At 48.3% G+C, this 17,823-nt stretch overlaps 1 protein-coding gene and 1 pseudogene across 1 annotated transcript; both read right to left on the reverse strand.

Moving 5' to 3' along the window:
• Positions 1-905: 905 nt before the first annotated feature.
• LOC116600047 lies at positions 906-1,836 on the reverse strand (annotated as a pseudogene).
• A 2,281-nt stretch (positions 1,837-4,117) lies between these two features.
• Positions 4,118-9,475, reverse strand: DBX1 (developing brain homeobox 1). Its single transcript, XM_032360031.1, has 4 exons — positions 8,873-9,475; positions 8,138-8,239; positions 6,001-6,203; positions 4,118-5,528 (listed from the first exon to the last, which is right to left on the reverse strand). The coding sequence occupies exons 1-4, from the start codon at positions 9,237-9,239 to the stop codon at positions 5,169-5,171; spliced, it is 1,032 nt and encodes a 343-aa protein (XP_032215922.1). The 5' UTR covers positions 9,240-9,475; the 3' UTR covers positions 4,118-5,168.
• Positions 9,476-17,823: the final 8,348 nt, after the last annotated feature.

Consider the following 17,823-nt stretch of genomic DNA (forward strand, 5'->3'; position numbering starts at 1 on the left):
GGGAGCAGGATGGTGCAGTAGAGTAAGATGAACCTGAATTTGAATTCCAGCTCAGGAAACCATGGGAAATCACCCAGACTCCCAGCCTCAATGCCAGCATCTGTATGTGGAGATAATAGTATCTACCTTAGATGGGTTACTGTGAGGATAAAACTCACAGGAGTCTTTGCTACTTAAAGTGTGTTCCATGAACCAACAGGTGGTTAGCAACGCTACACAACAGAGCCCTGGGTTACAATCTACGTTTTGATGAGATCCCCACCTAGCAGAATGCACCCAGCAGAATGCCTGCCTGCCACACATTTTAGTATTTCTTATTCTTCAGCTGATAACAACTATTTTGGTCTTTTGGGCTAAGGTAATTGGTTTGACTTGGAAAAACATATTTGGTCAGTTTATTTAGTCTCTTTTTCTTCATTTTTGACCTAAGTTATCCTTCAACTCATTTGAAAGGTCGTTAATTTCCAGGCTTATGTTCTAGACTCTGGAGTGTCTCTGTCTCTCCTTTTAATTTATTTATTCACTCAACACATATCAGATACCCAGTATGCATTAGTGACTACGCACACCACTAAGGAAACTGGGCAAAAAGAACATAGTCATCACATCTGTGACACTCTTAGCTAAAAAAGACATGAAAATGAGCCAAAATGTGACACACATCGTTCTCAAGATGTAAAGCTCTGTGATTACCGGGCAGTACTGTACAGGTTAAAAAAAAAAAAATCTACAGAGTAGTTTTTTTCTTTTCTGGGTTTCCTTAACTTCTCTCTCTCTTTTTCTTTTTTTTTCTATCTCCCTCTTTTTCTTTTTTCCCTCTATCTTTTTTCTTTTCTTTTTTGCCCCAATTTAAAAATAGTTGTTTACTAACTGACCCAACTACAAAAATAATCATGGTGGGTACCTTAGTTCACCCTTCTAATAAGTCTATTCATCTGGTCTTCCCTGTTGCCAGCATCTCCTTCTTCTACAAGATGGGTGATGTTTTTCTTCATTCCCCCTTGTGGAGAAGAGCACCTGAAGGGCCATAAGAGGCTGTTTGCCTCTTTGACACTTTTCCCAACAGTATAGATCTCATGAATCCCATCCTCTGTGCAGATGATGCCGTGTTTACCAAGAGACGGAGCAATCAATGTGTTCTCTGTCAGGACCATTCTCTTCTTGTTGATTTTGCTGTAACCATGCATGGGGATCAATTCATGCACTGACTTCAGGGCTGCGTCCCCTCCTGCTCTATATGGCTCACAATCCTTAGCATGTTAACTGAAGCCTTGGTGAGCCTAACAAAGGGCCATTGATGATCTGGCAAAGGGGAAGAAGCTTCAACACCTTTTAAACCTCTTGGCTTGGACCCGATGATAAATGCCAGTTTGGGTTGCGCAGGTACGCAGCAGTCGCCATCTTTTTGTGCCATCCGACCCATTCAAATCTCAGTTCTGAGTGTTTGCCTAGATTCCTTGTGGTAATGCTTAGCTTTTTCTTTTCTTTTCTTTTTTTAAGATTTTATTTGTTTATTCGACAGAGAGAGAGCCTGAGAGAGCATGAGCAGGGGGAAGAGCACAGGGAGAGGGAGAGGCAGCCTCCCCACTGAGCAGGGAGTCTGAGGTGGGGTTGATCCCAGGACCTGGGGACCATGACCCCAGCAGAAGGCAGATGCTAACCCGACTGAGCCACCCAGGTGCCCCAGTGCTTAGCTTTTTCATAGATAATCTCCCTCCTTGCCTTTCAAAGCATCTTTAGGGCCAACTTCCTTTTCAAATGCTTGATCTTCAACTCCATGAAATTCTTTTGCAGTTTTTAAAGGGTTTCTGGCACAGTAGGAACCTTCTTTTTCTTCTCTCCTGCACTCTCCCTGATGCCACCTGGAAAAGAAAAAGGTGTCTCTCTCTTTTTCACTCACACAAACTCTACCCCCAATGTGGGGCTCGTACTCACAACCCATAGATCAAGAGTTGCATGCTGTACTGACTGCACCCGCCAAGTGTCCCATTAACTTTTCTTAATTTAGAAAAACTTTGTCATAGAATGCTTCCTACTTTGAAGTCTACATTGTATTATAATATTGCTTACCACATGGGCGCCTGGGTGGCTCAGTGGGTTAAGCTGCTGCCTTCGGCTCAAGTCATGATCTCAGGATCCTGGGATCGAGTCCCGCATTGGGCTCTCTGCTCAGCAGGGAGCCTGCTTCCTCCTCTCTCTCTCTCTCTCTCTGCCTGCCTCTCTGCCTACTTGTGATCTCTCTCTGTCAAATAAATTAAAAAAAAAAATCTTTAAAAAAAAAAATATTGCTTACCACAACTTTTTTTCATTTGGCTGTAATTTTGACCATTGCTGGATTTTAACTGTTCTAGGTTATTTTTCCAATTTATTTACATTAAAAATAATTTTAATTGAGATTTTAAAAACACACATAAAATCTTATATCTTAGTCACTTGCCATTCAGCAATGTTAGCCATATTCTCTAGGACTTTCTCATGTTGTGAGACTGAAACTCTGTGCGCATGGCACAACTCTATTCCCCCTTATCACAGGCCTTGGCAACCACAATTCTACTTTCTGTTTCTATTAATTTGCTTGTGTTAGATACCTAATATAAGTGGCATCATATAGTACTTGTCTTTTTCTTGTTAGCTTATTTCATGTAGCATAATGTCCTCAAGGCTCATTCATGTTGAGCATGTGACTAGATTTCTTTCCGTAAAGCTGAATAATAATCTATTGTGTGTAGATGCCACATTTTCTGTATTCATTCATCCATCGATGGACATTTGGATTGCAGAAGCTATTGTGAAGAACATGAATGATGTGAATGGGACGACCTCTCGGCTATTGTGAACAAAGCTGCAATGAACATGAACATGCCTCGGAAGGACTTTGACTCCAAGTGTAGACACTAATCCATCCCCATGCCTGAAAATAGTTCTTGACTGTAAGTAAGAAATGTGGGCTTGGGCCAGCAGGGAGGGAAAAGCGAGCTGCTTCTGCTCAGGATCTCATCGCTGGATGTCCAGGCAAGAGCAGTGGGGGAAGGAAAAAACCGCCTGAATCACTCAGAGCAGAGAGTTTCTTGTCTAAATTTTGTACGCCTACCATGTACAGAATGTTGTGCTAGGTACTTTCATATGCGTTGAGGAGGAAAAGTGGAGGGTTTCGCAGATGAAGACAATTATGACAATGAAGATTTTTTTTTTTCTGAGTTCCCAGGATCATGTCTAAACAATAACAAAAGTAGTGATTACCCGTGTCAGAGACAGGCCCAACAGGGGAGGATATCAGAATCTTATCTGGAGAGAGGCCTTTCGTTTTTTAGAAAGAGAATTACACTGAGAATAGCAAAAGTCAAACTTTAAATATGATACAAACTACTGAAATTTAAGCTGAGCAACTTCTTCCCACCCTCACTGTTGGGGCATGGGTTCGGATAATAAAGAAATGCAGGTCTCTGTGGCTAAGAGACCAAACTCTTAAAGCATACAGAAACCCTTGCCAGCATTCTACCTGATGTTCTTTATCCCTAAGTTGCTGGTTAAATTCATTGTTTCTGTTGAAAGCTTGTCTTTAAAGAAATTTATTTTCACTTGGGCAATCCAGAGTCTGTGTGTGGGCTCCCAAGTCATGGCTATAGATGACATTCCTAAGAAAATCAGTTCATACACAAAAGTCAGGAGCAACTTTGAGCTTCCCTGAGGACCAGGAATTATAAAACCTTCAAGGAGGGAAAGGGAAAGCATTATAAGATTGAACTGCCTTTCACTGAGTTCTTTTAGTGCATCATTTCAGTCCTTAGAAAAGAGGAGAAGGATTACCGCAGACTCAAGTTGTTGATACCATGTTACTGGAACTACTTTACTTGTCACCATAGCAATTATGGTTATTTATGGTACAGGCAAGGAGAAAAGGCACTGGCCCCAGAGTTAGAGATGGGTTCTAGTTCTAGCTTGGCCACTAAGCAGCTGGGGGGTGCCTTAGATATGTGCCATCCCCTCTTGGATATCAGCTTACCTTCTATAAATTCCAGTAGCATGGAGACTAGAAGCTCCAACCCTTTCAACTAAGATACTCTATAAATTAATGAGATCACTTGACCACTGTGTCCATTCTACTTTTTATTTGGCATTTGTTCATTTGGTACATATATACATATATAAAAATCTGTACAAGGTAAAAATACAAAATAAGTATTTCTTTATAAGTTATGCAATTAAACAGCTACATTTTTAAAGTTTAAAGGCCATTGCAAAAAAAAAAAAAGAAAGTCTAATCAGTCCTTTATAGTCATTCACAATAACATTGGTATAAAATATCCATACAGCACATGTGTACAAAATAGTGTACAGTTCATAAAAGCTGTGCAAAGACAGCAAAGTTCAGTAAAAAAAAAAAAAAATCAAAATCAAAGAGGCTTGAGGGTTCTCTCTCTGCTCACATCATGCCCAGTGCTCAAGAGCTTTTCAGGTCAGTGAAATCTCCCCAGAAATAATAAAAGGGCACAAGGTAGAGTGCTTGGTGCATATACTGTGGATACGGACATTTTTTTTTAAAAGCTTTAAAACATGCATAAAGAAATAGAGATGGACTTTTCCCTCAACAACTCACTTCTTTGTCCAGAGAGCCTTGGGGATATGACAGAAAAGACTTGTTATTTATGCTGTGCCTTAGACCGGAAGGAGTCTGTGAGCGTGTGTGTACAGATTTAGCTGGGTAGGTGACCCTCCAACCTAAGATAGGGAGGTGGAGGCATCTAGGAAGTCAGAGGTCTTGGAGTCATATGCCTGGGATGTTGTGACTCCTAACTTCTTTTCCTTTGCCATTAAGAGTTTTGCTATGGACCTGCAGAGCCTGGCTCACTGCTAAACCCAGGCTATTGGTGTGAACACCCCCACTGTGTTTAAAATAGCTTGCAATAAGCAAGATAGGAGCTCTGGTGGAAAAGTTAAGGCTGGGACCAAGACCCAAGTTTCACTTATGTGGAAAGAGCTGTTGGGAGGTAGTGGGGGGGCGCCATTTTGGGCCATGGAAGGGGCTGGGGCGCCCCTGACGAGGTGATGGTTCTGCAAAGGGGAGCCACAGCGTCTGGGCAACCGGAATTAAGCGGACGCGCAGACGGAATCCCGCCTCTTCAATTTCAAAGCACTTCTAAACAGTACCCAGACCTCGGGGAGGGCTTCTAAGACACGGTGATCTCTTCCTCTTCGCCCTCCTCATCCTCCTCGGAATCAGAGAAGTCCGAAGGCTTGCCGGGGCTGCTCGAGTGCGCGGGCGAGGCGGGCAGCGGCCCTTCCAGCCGCGGGTCCCGCAAGTGCCGAGGGTCGGGGGATGCGTGATAGACTAGGCGGTGGCGGGGGCTGCCCCGGCCCTCGTCTTCCTCTTCGTCGTCCCCTGGGCCCTTCTGGCCAACGTCACTGAGGTCTGGGTGCGGATTGAGTTTGGTGGGAAGGGTCTGCTCTCGGCAGCCCCCGCTAGACAGGAGTTCACGCTCCTTGGAGTTCCGCCACTTCATGCGTCGGTTCTGGAACCAGATTTTCACCTGGGGCGCGGGGGGTCGGGGAGAGGGAGTGGGGGACAAGCAGAGGTTAGCGTAGGTCCTTCACACCAAGGCCCGGGGGTGGGGGGTGGGCGCCGGCAAGACGGCCTGGGAAGGTAGGAGGCTCTGTCTTTCCTCTCCTTGCCCGCTGCCCACACCCTGACGTGGGTTCAGATGGCTCAAGGCACTCACCCTACCCTCACTTCCTCTTCAGCTCCTCGCTGCTCTAGCCCCATCCTCTGACCTCTGACCCTGATGTCCGCGAGGGGTGGGGGGCGCTGAGCCGGGCGTGGAGTGAAGAGACCGGGAGAGAAGTGGGCTGTCCCTACAAGCCTCAAGGAAGCTGGCGGGTGCACCTTACTTTCCCCATCCGAACAATGGGACCGAACTGGTCTCAGAGAACCCTCCCAGTTGTACCATGCCTGGGGGAGGGGTGAAGCGTGGGGGCTGGGGGCTGGGAGGAGACCGCTCTCACTTGTGAGTCTTTCAAGCCCAACTTGGCCGCCAGCTTCTTGCGGTCGGGCTTGCTGATGTACTTCTGCTTCTGGAACATCTTCTCCAGCGCCTTGCGCTGTACGTCGGAGAACACGGCTCGGCGCAGCATGCCCCGGCGAGGCTTGCCGCGGGCCGCAAGCGGCCAGGAGAAGGTCCCCGGGATGGGCACAACGCTTGAGGACGCTGCGGAGGGGTGGGAGTGAGGGGTTGCGAGTGAGTGGGCGGCGTCCCGCCGGGGCAGTAGCGTCTGCTCCTCTCTAGGGGCCTCCCTCGGTTTTTCTCTCTGATCCCTTCATCTCTTTAAAGCTCCCCTTTTTCTCCTCTTGGAGAATAGGGCAGGAACCTACAAACCTGCGAGAGTGAAAGGCGCTTTCCGCCCAAATAACTTTCCCTTTCAACCAAGCAAACCCGGATTAGGTAAAACCACGGAAACACAGAAAACAGCCCCTACAATAGCCTGTTTCATTTTTACATTCAACGGTCTCAGGGGAACAGTCTCAAGGGGGCAAACCTACATGTATCAGCTAAACTAACAACAGAAAAACATAAATTACAAAAATAAAGATAAAATATACAGAGGATGCCACTGGGTTTCCCCCTTAAGCTTTTTTTCACCTTGGTGGCTTTTGTATTCTTTAGATGAAAAGGAAGTACTTTACCGATTTGACAGAAGAAAATCCGCTTTGGATTTTTTTTTTTTTGAAAAATCCAATCAGCATTCATCTTTTTCATATTAATCTTTCCTCCCCTCCCCCACAAACGTAAAGAATTCGGCCCGAATACATGAAAAGTGGCAGCTAATTAGCACATTGACCGCTCCCCAATGGGTATTGGCATGATAAAAAGGGGGAGAGTTTTGCTTTAAGGGAGGGAAAAAAAAAAACAAAAAGAAACAGAGACTCTAATGAAGCGTGAATGGTAATTGTGTAGTAATGAACTAACAGAAAAAGACTGAGGACAAGCAGCGAAAGCCATATATTACTGGGACAAAAGAGATTTACACTTTCAAACTAAACACAACTGCAGGCCAAGACCATTGGGAGAATACTGATGGCAGAGGCTTCTCTTCCCGGAATCATTTTCATTAAATGGACATGAAAAGCTATTTATAAAGCCCGGGTTGTTTTTGTTAGAGCATTGAGATGAGGGAGAAAGGGAGCAAATTCCATTATCAGCAGCAGCGTGAATAGTGGTGGGGGGGCTGTTGGTGAATTCTTTCTCCCCCTTTTAAAAATCAATTGCATGTTTCTTTCGCTGATATTTGGGAGTGTTGTCGTGGTTTTACCCATCCCCCACCGTCCATGCCCAGTCTCTCTTCTCTTTATAGGCTCTCCTCTGTCTCCACTGAGTCTCCACTGGTTTCAGAGTTTTGAGCTATAGTTTGAGTCACTACTAGGTTTGCAGGATGAAAACCTCCCATAAACTGTGTTAAGGTGTTTCTCCTTTAGACTGGGACCCAACTGCAGGCTTCCCTCAGACTTCTTATGTTACAAGCTCAAAGTCTTTAAAAAGATAAGGCGGTGGGGGAAGGGTCTGAGAAGAGGTTGGGAAATCAGGTTGGAAATAGAAGGTTGGGGTTGTGGGAGGATCTAGTCCCCCTCCCCCTGGGCGACCCCAGGCATCCCACACAAGAGGGCACCCCATGTGGTCTTGTGAAAAGCCCCAAGCCCTGAATGAGTCTTAAAGAGAAATTAGCCCCGGCTGGTAGGTGTCTCTCGGCGGCGTGGAGGGGCGAGGGCCGATCTGTGTGTGGTTGCCCGAGGAGCTGACCAATTGGTCATGGTGCTGAAACCTTTGTGGGGAATCGTGGCCAAGTGCACTGACTCTGTGGGAAAACGGCGGCGTGAAGGGATGCCAACAGCTCCTCGCCGGGAAGGGAACCGCCTCAAATTGGGACCATGACAATTCCTGCTAATTTGTAGAGCAGGGAATTGGTGCAAAGTGTCAAGCAGTCACTGCTTGTGCTAAATAGGGCATCAAATTGGCGCGACGGATTCGTGAATGTTGTACGCCTCGCAACCTCTGAACCAGAGCATAACCCCGAGGGGTGGACGGAGAAATATGGCTTCGGAGCAAGGGAGCGATGGGGGACGGCAGGGAAGGGGGATGAGACCTACCTGGGAAATAAGAAGATCTGATGAAAGGCTGGAAGGAGCCTTCGAAGTAGGGAAAGGCGAAAGTCTTGGGAGGAACGCTCTGGAGCAAGGCGGGGGATGTTTCTGGCAGAGAATAAAGGAAGAATGAAAAGGAGGGAGACAGGGAATTTGATTAAGTACTTGATTATTGTACAGAACATTAAATACATGATATCATTAATCCTTCGGCTGGCTTCAAAGGCATTTTCCTCGGTGTTTTGGCAGAATAAAAGAAATCTTCCCCTAACATTGTGCCATCTGTGAGTATCCTCCCCCCCCCCCCCCCCCCCCGCCGTCCCCACGCGATCTGCCACCTCAGAATCGGCCCGTCCCCAGTCTCATCCTGGGCACTAGAGAGATATGTCGTATTGGGGAGAGGAAGAAAAGAATTGCAGGTCCAGAATACTAGCTAAACTAGTAAATATATTGTCTGGGATTTTAAAAACTGGCTTCCAGAAGTTCGAGGGCAGAAACACAGACGCCTAGGGGCGCACGCTCTCTACGACTGCAGGTGCTCAAGTTCATTATGAGGGTGGGGCGAACCTGGAGCTTTTCTTCCCAGGAATTGGCTGGACTTAAGTCTCACAGTGCGCGACGTGAGGCTTCGGGGATCTTGCGTAAGTATGTGAGTTGATGTGTGAGTGGGTAATTGCTGCATACAGGAAACCGAGGCCAGAAGTACTCGCACCTTGACCAGTGCGTTTTGCGCTCACTTACCTGTTCTGGGCGCTGAGGAGAGGATGGCGTTAACCCCAAACTTCAGAAACGTGGGCTCGTTGGCAGGTGAGGCGGCCGTCTGAGGTGAGCCGTCTGGTCGACTGCCCGGACTCGGGGAGCCCAGGTCTGAGGTCCCGGTGTCTGTGAGAGTCGTGGGGACCCCCTGCCTAGGGGGCGACATGCTGGCGGTGGGTAAACTGCGGGGCAGGTAAGCCGGAGGCCGGCTGATGCGAATCAGATCCTCCACCAGGAAGCTGGAGTGGCCAGAAAATGCCGACTGCAGGGACTGGGGCAGCGTTAAGGTGGGCGTGGGGCGCAGGAGGCTGGGGTACCCCGCGGGGGGTGCGAGGAGGCCTGGGAACATCATGTTCGGCGCAGGGCGGGCGGAAAAAGCCTTCTTCCAGTGGCCGGAGGGTAAAAGCCTCTCTTCCCGCCCCTCCCGCCCCCGCAGTGTCCTCTCTCTTGGGCAAACGTCTCCAAGTAACGATCCCACTTGGGCGTCTGCGAGTCCTCCGTGATCCTCCCGTCGAGGTGATGGTTTTATAGTGGCCCGCCCGTTAAAGCGCTTTGAAAAGTGACAGCTCTGACAATGAAGTTCAACAAAGTTCTCCACTCGAGCTTCATTCGCCGGAGGCTCTGGGCGCTCTGATTGGCGCAGGGGTGCAATTTATGATTGGATTAGTCTTCATAAGCATGGCCCGCACAATGGGCCGGCAACAAAGGCTGGCGCGCATCAATTCTGCATATCGACCGCCTCTTTGCAATACAGTGCGCCCCCAAAGCTCTCGCCGGGAGTTTTTGTTCCGAAGCAACACCCGGGCTAATTAAATGCCTATTTAGAAGTTTCAGATGACATCTTGCCTCATAGAAAAGGAATTATTTAAAGAACGCACTAAATTTATTTGCAGCTCCCCTGCTGAGCCTGGAAAATAAATCAATAAATATTCATAGAAATTCATCTCCAGGCAATCAGTAAAATAACCCTTCCCCTTGTGGGGTGGGCAATGGAAAATTTCAAGTCAGTGAACATGAAAATATACTCGCTTCTTCAGTCTCTAACCCTACACGCTACTCCAGCTGAGGCATAAAGCAGATGTGAGGGGCGGGTAAAATCAGTGTTTGTGGGGTGCCATTCTAACAACACAGGGAGATTGGAATGAATGCTTTGGGGTTATTGGATGTGAGTCCATAAGGATGGAGGGGGAGGTCTTTGCTTCCTTTGTGTCGGGAAACTAATGGAGTTTGAGAGAGCTGGGAGATACCTGAATGATAAAACGTGTCTCCTTCTGCAAACTCCCAGCAACTTAAAACGATTTTCAGCGACATTTCTGTAGAAGTGTCACTGAGGAGCACTTCACAGCTTGCTGGTCTCGTAAAGGATCAGAAAGCAGCAAACGACCAAGGCTAGGCGGCAGTATTCCACTTGCACATAGGACTTACTCCTTCCGGAAGCAGCCTCAAGCCAGGTGACTAGAACGCTGAAACGCTACCCTGGCTCCTTTCCAACCTCAAAGAGCTTTCTGCAGTTTCATTTGTAACTTGCAGCCTGGACTGTTAAAACCATAGCAGTGAAAGTTGAGGGTTCTACCTATTGCTTAACTTGGCCAAAGTTTTGCAGCCTCCTAATTAACTGCAGTGCACAAGCACGTGAAAGCAGTGGGAAGAATGCCATTCCCAAGAATGCTGGCCCACAGTCAGGAGAGTCTATGCTTAATCTGGGGCCCCAAACGAGAATCTTCTTGGAGACAGTCCTTCCCTTTACTCTGGGCTGGGTCTAGGGTGGCGCTGAACCTCCATTCCCCAGTTTCTCTGTTCGGCGAGATAACAGATGTGTTAAATGTCCCATTCATTTCTTTGGTGTGGCTGAACCTCCCCAAAGAGAAGTGTGCAGCCCCGCCAGGCTGCCCTGATCCTATTAACCATGAACTAACTGTCACCTTCAGCTGGTTTTCCTTTTTGCTTTTTAACACAAAGCTTTCTCAAAAATCTTATTAACCAGCTTTATTTCTCTCGATGGTTTTGTTCAGGGCGTTTTGTGTTGATGATCTCCATGTCGCTGCTTTAACCATTCAATAAAAGTGCATCTGTGATTTATATCACATTAAACCAGAAACAGAGCCCGCTAAAGCTCTCCCTTGATTCAAATTAAAAAGTTATTTAGGGCCAGGCTCTGGAGCCGAATTATAATGCTCGAAGATGACGCAAGTATGGAGTTTCTGAGCCTATGATGCTTATGGAGGCGTACTGGGCAGCAGGCAGCTGAAAACCTCTAAGGAAAGGAACAACTTTTAAATAAGTGGCTCTTTAAATATGCGAAATGTATTGTTCCAGTTAATTGGAGTTCCCGGGAAAGGTGGGGGGACATGACAAACCTTGGAAGTTTGTTTTTGAAGTTTTACAATAAAATAGGGGTGGAAAGTCTAAACTGCTTGAGCACCTGCACTTTAAGTTTGCCATAAGACAAAGTTTTCCGTCGCTATCAATTCCCCACTACCCTTGTCCCCAGCTGCTTTCTGGAAGCTGGGAGACCGGCTCTGGTTTTGCATTCTCTCCCTCCAACTCTTCTCAGATCCAATTCTCCTCCGCCTCTCACCTTCCTCCCTCTTTCCTTTCCTCCCCTCCGGGAACTGTAGTCAGTTCCCGAAGGGGAAGAAAGGGATGACTACAGGTGTTGGATTACCTATCAATGAAGCGCTTGCCCAGTCTTCTGGGGGGTCGGAATAGCGCTTCCGTTTGCAAGGTTTTTTTGTGGGGGGGGGGGGCGGGGAGGCGCGCTAAGAAGTCAAAGCCAGTCTGGAGCCCTCTTAGTGCCATCCTCTTCCCTAGGCCTCCTCTCCTCCTAGAGCATTTCTCTGGGTGTAGTTTTTAGTTATTATCTTGCCCACCTACACGCTCCAAGCGCCCCTACTACCACTCCCACATGCGCGCGCGCGGGCGCCCGCACCTCCCCCCAGTACACACACACACACACACACACACACACACACATACACGCATCCCGGTCGTTCTACCTTACTATAGACTAACTGCTGCTAACTTATCTGCTTTTTAAAAGGGGCCCTGACATTTTGGAAGCAACCCCTTGCTGCGATCCACGTGGACTCTGCTTCCAGTGGTCTGTCTGCAGAGCCCCCTGAAGCATTCCTAAGGCGCAAAGAGGAAAAGTGAGGGCGGGGGCGAGGGCTGGCCCTCCGTGAAAAGGCAGAATAAATCCTAAGGAAGCAAGAAATCGGACGAAAGGATCTTACTTTAAGTGATCTCCTTGAACGCGTCTTTTCAAACCCCGCGATAGCCTAAGGGGCTGCGCGGCGCTGCGGCGGCTGCTAAGACCTGTGACTAATGCCGTTTGACCTGAGCCCTTGGGGTTTTGTGCGTCCTGCCATTCATGGTAATGTCGTTATCTTCAAGTGTATTTCAAAGAAGTCACTCACGTCCTCTCTCCCAGAGCTGGGTTGTCTATTTCTCTTTCAAGGGAAAAAAACGCGAGTGGAAAAGTGAGACTCCGAGGCCCTGGCTGGCGTTAAGATGCTTGCCTGCCCCACGACGCTACTGCTCGCGCGGGGAGCCCGCGGCTGAGATGGCCGGGACTCCTGGGCCTTATGAGGCTAAAGCCTCAGAAGCCTTCCTGGGACCGTAGGGTAGACTCTTGGAACCTTCTCTGGGAATTTCTTTCCTCTCCGCCAGTGGAGAGAGGGCGGGTCCCAGCCCCACGCGCCTCGCTCTCCCGGTCGTGGGGCACTCCGCAGCCAGTGCACCCTGGTAAGCGCAGGCCACGCGGAGGTAGGTGAGGTGCCTGCGATGTAGAGAGTGGGCTTAAGACTCCCTGCCTTCCGAAAAGTTAACGAGAGAGAAGTTCGGGAAGGTTGGGACCCCAAGGTAGCACTTTGCAAGGATTTGAACCCCCAGGCCTCGGCGCTCTGGGTAGGAGCTGCCAACACTTGGAGTTCGTCTTGAAAGTTTGGCAGGATGCGGGACGGGGGCGACGCAAAGGAGTGCGCAAAGCCTGGCTTCTTTGCTTCTCGGGAGAAGAGGGAGCTGACAGGCTAGGCAAAGGAGGAGGGCGACAAGGTTTGGGCTCAAAGAGCCTTCTAGTCGCCCCAGCCCTCTAGGCAACCCGCTCTATTAAGACACCTCTAAAGGGGTTCACCTTCAGAATAGGCCACAAGGAACTACCGGCCTCCCCACCCCTTTCTAGCGTCTCCCCCCACCCCTCATTCCTTTCACACTCACCCCCCCCCTTTTTTTTTCCTTGAAAATCCTTCTATTGTGCCAATCAAGCAGATGGTTTGCAGGAAATATAGCTTGGCCTCGCTGACCGAAACTAATTTTAACTAGCTTTCCAAGCCTGAAACGTTTGTTTTGCTCTTACAAAATAGCCCCCAAAACAGCTGGCAAGGGTGAATTAAACCCATTAAAGACACATTTATAAGAAATTATATTCACATAGATTGCCTGAACCCCCTTGTGCAGCCTAAGAGGGGAGATGAGCGCATTTAAATGAAAATGTCGCCCAACGCTCCTCTCCTTAACGTAGCCTGAAAGTCTCAAAACATTTTACTAAATAGATTAACTTGACTATTGTCTTGCATCACATTTATCAGCTTCATTAAGTGAATAGCTGAACAAATATATTACGCATGCATGAAAAGCTCTTTTTCGAGGAGCCTCATTGTATCCTCAGCCCTGACAGGTGGTTAACTGTGTGTTGTGTTTTTTTGTGGGTTTTTTGTATTTTCTTTTTCTTCTTCTTCTTTTTTTAACCCGAAGAAAGAGGATCTCTGTAGAGCAGCTCGGAGCGCAGTGTCCGGCTGGCGAGAGTTTACTTTAACTCGGGCTCGGACGCTGTGGCCCAGCGGTATTAACACGGTGAGGCGCCGGGAGAGGCGATCTCAGCCCATTCAAAATAATCAAAATTAAATTTAGAAGAGCCGGGCCTTGAGTACTTTTTCTCTCCATCACCACCGCCCCCCCCCCTTTGTCTGGGACATCAATTTTGTATTGTTTCTTTTCAAAGCTGATAATGTTTGTCTCTCTCTCGCCTTAAAAATAAATGGCCTTCCTTTTCCTTGCTTGGCCAGCTCTCCTCAGGCTGCAGGTTAAATATCCTTTTAACTCACATTCGGATCCACTTCACTTTACTGGGTGTGTTTAAGGATAGTTCTCGTCTCCTGGGTCTCGCCGTGCCTGTGTGTAAAATGAGGGACTGCCCTAGCGAGCTCTCGGTAGGCCCTTTCAGGTCTGACCTAAAGTTTTTAAAACGCTCAGCTCTTTGTCGCCCCACCGCGGGCCCCAGCAGCTCCCAGCGTCCGGCCCCTCGGGCCACTGGAAAGACGGCATTCTAGGTCCCCAGGGCGCGCCGCGAGCGGAGGGAAGGAGCTCCCAGAGCGCCACAGGCTTCCGGGCGGGGCGGCTGACCCCGGAGAACTGCGCCTGCGCGCTTTCTGCGCCCTCGGGGTCTCGTGATGCACTGGGTGCGGAGCGGAAAGCCCTGGGGCTGCCCGGCCCGCGAGGCCTGCGGGGTGAACTGACCCGCACCCTCCTCCCGCCCCTGAGAGCGCCCCTCTTCGGTGCTGGTCCCGCCACTAGCAGTGGCCCGTCGCCAGGTGTAAAACAGGTGATTCTCCCTGACACGCTCCCCCGGTGCTGGGCGGCGCCTTTCAGCTGCTGTAATTACCCGTTGCGGCCCCACAGCGAACCCTTTCCTCACCGCCCCGCCGCCTCCCCGCCAGTCCGCCCCCATCTCCCCCACCCCCAGGCCCTTACCCTCGCCTCAAGCTGGAGCTATTGATTTCCCGTCCCAGGGTCTTTCTGGGTAAAGCGGCTTGGATGAAGGTGAAGTTCGCTGACGGGCGCTGGGTGGGAAAGGGTACAGGACCTTTCTCGGGGCCTGAAAGAGCTGCTTTTGTGGACGGCGGGAGGGAGAAGAGAATATGAAATCGATTCCTCCTTCTTTCTAGTCCCCAAGGACTCCAGGATGGGGAGCAGATGCCTCAGAGCGAGGCTGGTTTTGTGTCGGCGTGGAGCTGGCCCCTGGGGTGCAGGGGAATTGGCGGTCTAGTGGGCTGGGTGACAGATCCTGGAGCCATGAACGCGTCCACTGCTCACCACCACACACACACTTCAGAAACGGGACTCCCGAGAAGCCTGGTCTAGTTTACTTGGAGTGGGTGTGAGAAGTCTTAGATCAGTCCTCGAGCTACCTCTGGGGCTTGTTGTCTTGATGTTAAATCCCATCTTGTCCAACATTTCAGAGCCTGCAAGGGAATAAAGATGTTTGCCTATGCACTGAGACACCCTTATTAGAATTTCGGAGACAGAATCTTTCTTCACCTTCTCCTTTTTCTTTCCCTTTTGTTAAAAACAAACAAACAAACAAACAAACAAACCAGATGGTTTGTTTTAAAACATAGAAGGAAGAGGAGTTATTTGTAGATTTAGGGACATTTGGTTGGAGGCGGTAGAGAGGAAAATATCCTTGTCTCTAAACATCCCCAACTCTTCAGCTCATTTTCTCTGTTTGAAATTTAGAGATTGATCTTTTGGGACGAAGAGGTAGTTTCCAAATCCAGATACCCACGGGAGGATTCGAGGTAAGACCACTAGTTCTTTTTAATGTGGTGAAAATTAGTTTTAAAAAATACATTTCTTGTAACAGGTAGGGGGGCTTGATTTGGTCAGAGGAGAATCCTATTGGATAAGGAGGCAAGTTTGAATCAGGAATCAGTATTTGAGAGCAAAGTGTTCTGAGGTGGGTGGGCCTCTAAGTTGCTGGAGATATGTGGGCTCCAGGCTGAGGTAGTGCTGGAGGTTATTTCAGGAAAGAGAGAAGGAAAAATCCCCCAAGACTTTTATCTGCTCTGTGACTCTGCTAGTGCAGGAGAAGGAGAGGGAGGCTTAGGAGAATGTGACATCCTCTTCCACTGAGAAGGGCTGGGGAAAATAGTCTTATCTTAGGGTATTGTCTGTTTTGCACAAGGGCCTTAAGCCAACTGCCATCTATGAGAATTAAACCCAAACATTCCCTTGCCTGCTTACCCTCATTCACTGACGACTCCTTCTCTAACTGTGGAGAGAAAAAGAGATTATTATTCGACAGAAATGCCTTCCGTTTCCTTCCTGCCAACCTACTCTCCTTTCTGTGCACGTTGCCACCGAGTTCAGGCCTCTCCTGCCTCCCTGGGGACAGTATTAGTTACTTATAATCTTTCTGCTCTTCCAAATCTACTTCCAGCCCTTCTCCCCATGCTTTGGCCCTAAGAGGCTGGCCTCTAGGCAATGCCTTGGCTCCAGGATACCTTGCTGGCTGGTTTCTTCTAGTGGGTTTCAGTCCATGGGAGGCAATGACACCAAGTCAAGGGCAGGGGGAGAGAAAGGTCAGGCATTTATTGTTACTGCTTTCTTCTTGCTGTGTTGAATTTCTGGGAGTGACTACAGCCACAGCTCACAAGCTCCCTGGGCTCTGGCAATATTTTCTTGCCAACCTATTGTTCTTTCAGGCCCAGAGATGGGACATAATGGCTTCTCACTGTTGCTAGTCTTTGGGTGCATTAACATTTCTCCTTTAGTCCCATAACCCTGTCCACACTTCTGTAATTGTTTTTTTCTTGGAAATATTTGCCACTGAATTCCTCACTTTTTCATTATTCTCCCTACCTATAGCTTCAGTATCCCCTTTACTACAGATTCTTTGAAATAATGCTCATTTTTGGGTCACCTGGCTGGCTTAATTGGTAGAGCATGTGACTCTGGATCTGAGGCTTGTGAGTTCAAGCCCCATGCGGGGCATAGAGTTTACTTTAAAAGAACAAAACAAAATATCAAATAGTGCTCATTTTCAAAATCATCATCTCTTGGCCTTATGTTCATCACTAACAACTTCTTCTGACATATTTCCTCTAACTTTTGTGAGATAAGATCAAAGGAGGAAGCCTGTGACATACCCCACTCCACTTCCCATGCTGACTCCATCCTGCATCACAAATGGTCATGCATCCAAGAGTGTGGATACCTCAAGCACATGTCCAAGATCCCTCTACATCCTTGCATGCCTAACAGTAGGCCCTGAGCTGTGCCTCAGCTTAAGGATGAGCATGCTAGGGGCATGGCTGACTCTTGGAAAGAGAGACTTAGGAAGAAGCTGGCGTAGTCTCTGATCACAGTTTTGGTTCCATTTGAGTAAAGAATTTCAGGGCCTAGAGGAATGTGCAGGCTCTATGTGAACATGTCCCCTCAGCCACAGGACGTAAGTGGAGCTGAAAGGGTGACAAACTGGGGCCCTCTTCAAAGTTCAGAGCCCAGGCCACTTCCTTGTCTGTCCAGGTCTAAGCATGATACTTTTTTCACAATCAAATTTTTGAATGCAATGTCTGCCCTTGGGTTCTCTTATTCTTGCCACCTCCATGAGCTTTCTCACCCTGGCGCCATCACATTCTACTGGAATGGCTTTGGTCAGTGTCACTGATGTCATCCCTGTGGGCCTAGTCAATGATCTTTTCTTCCTTGGCCTGCCTGCAGCATGTGTCTCTGCACTTCTCTCTCCTTCTTGGTCTCAGGGTTTTCTTTTTCTTTTTCAGACTGCTTCTTGCTGTGTTTAGGAACTCTCTTTTCTCCCTTTATCCCTCAGCCTGTGATGTTATTCTGACTTGGGCTTTTCTCTTAGTTACTGAGATTATAACCTATCATTTATTCTATCCCTGTTGAGCTCCTTGCTTTTCCCCAAGTGTGCCCTGCCTTCTCAAACCCCGGTGCCTTTGTGCAAACTGCTCCTATACTCTCTTTGCCTGGCTGACTTCTGCTCCTTGGAAAAATTTGGCTTTAGACTTACCTTTTCCGTAATACTTCTTTGACTTGGCCTCTGAGGTCTGCACCTCTTGGATATTTTCTTGTAGTACCTAATACCCCCTTTAATCATTATATTTATATTTAGAGTCACCAGATCGAATACTGAATGC

The sequence above is a fragment of the Mustela erminea genome, chromosome 9, assembly GCF_009829155.1.
Source record: "Mustela erminea isolate mMusErm1 chromosome 9, mMusErm1.Pri, whole genome shotgun sequence".
NCBI lineage: Eukaryota > Metazoa > Chordata > Mammalia > Carnivora > Mustelidae > Mustela > Mustela erminea.

What these genes read in the sequence shown, in the direction of transcription:
- DBX1 (XM_032360031.1), bottom strand. Translation starts at nt 9,239, where the DNA reads ATGATGTTCCCAGGCCTCCTCGCACCCCCCGCGGGGTACCCCAGCCTC. An exon ending in CTCCTCAGCGCCCAGAACAG is followed by an intron (nt 8,240 to 8,872) that starts GTAAGTGAGCGC and finishes ATTCTCTGCCAG; the next exon opens with AAACATCCCCCGCCTTGCTC. An exon ending in TGGGCTTGAAAGACTCACAA is followed by an intron (nt 5,529 to 6,000) that starts GTGAGAGCGGTC and finishes CCCGCGCCCCAG; the next exon opens with GTGAAAATCTGGTTCCAGAA.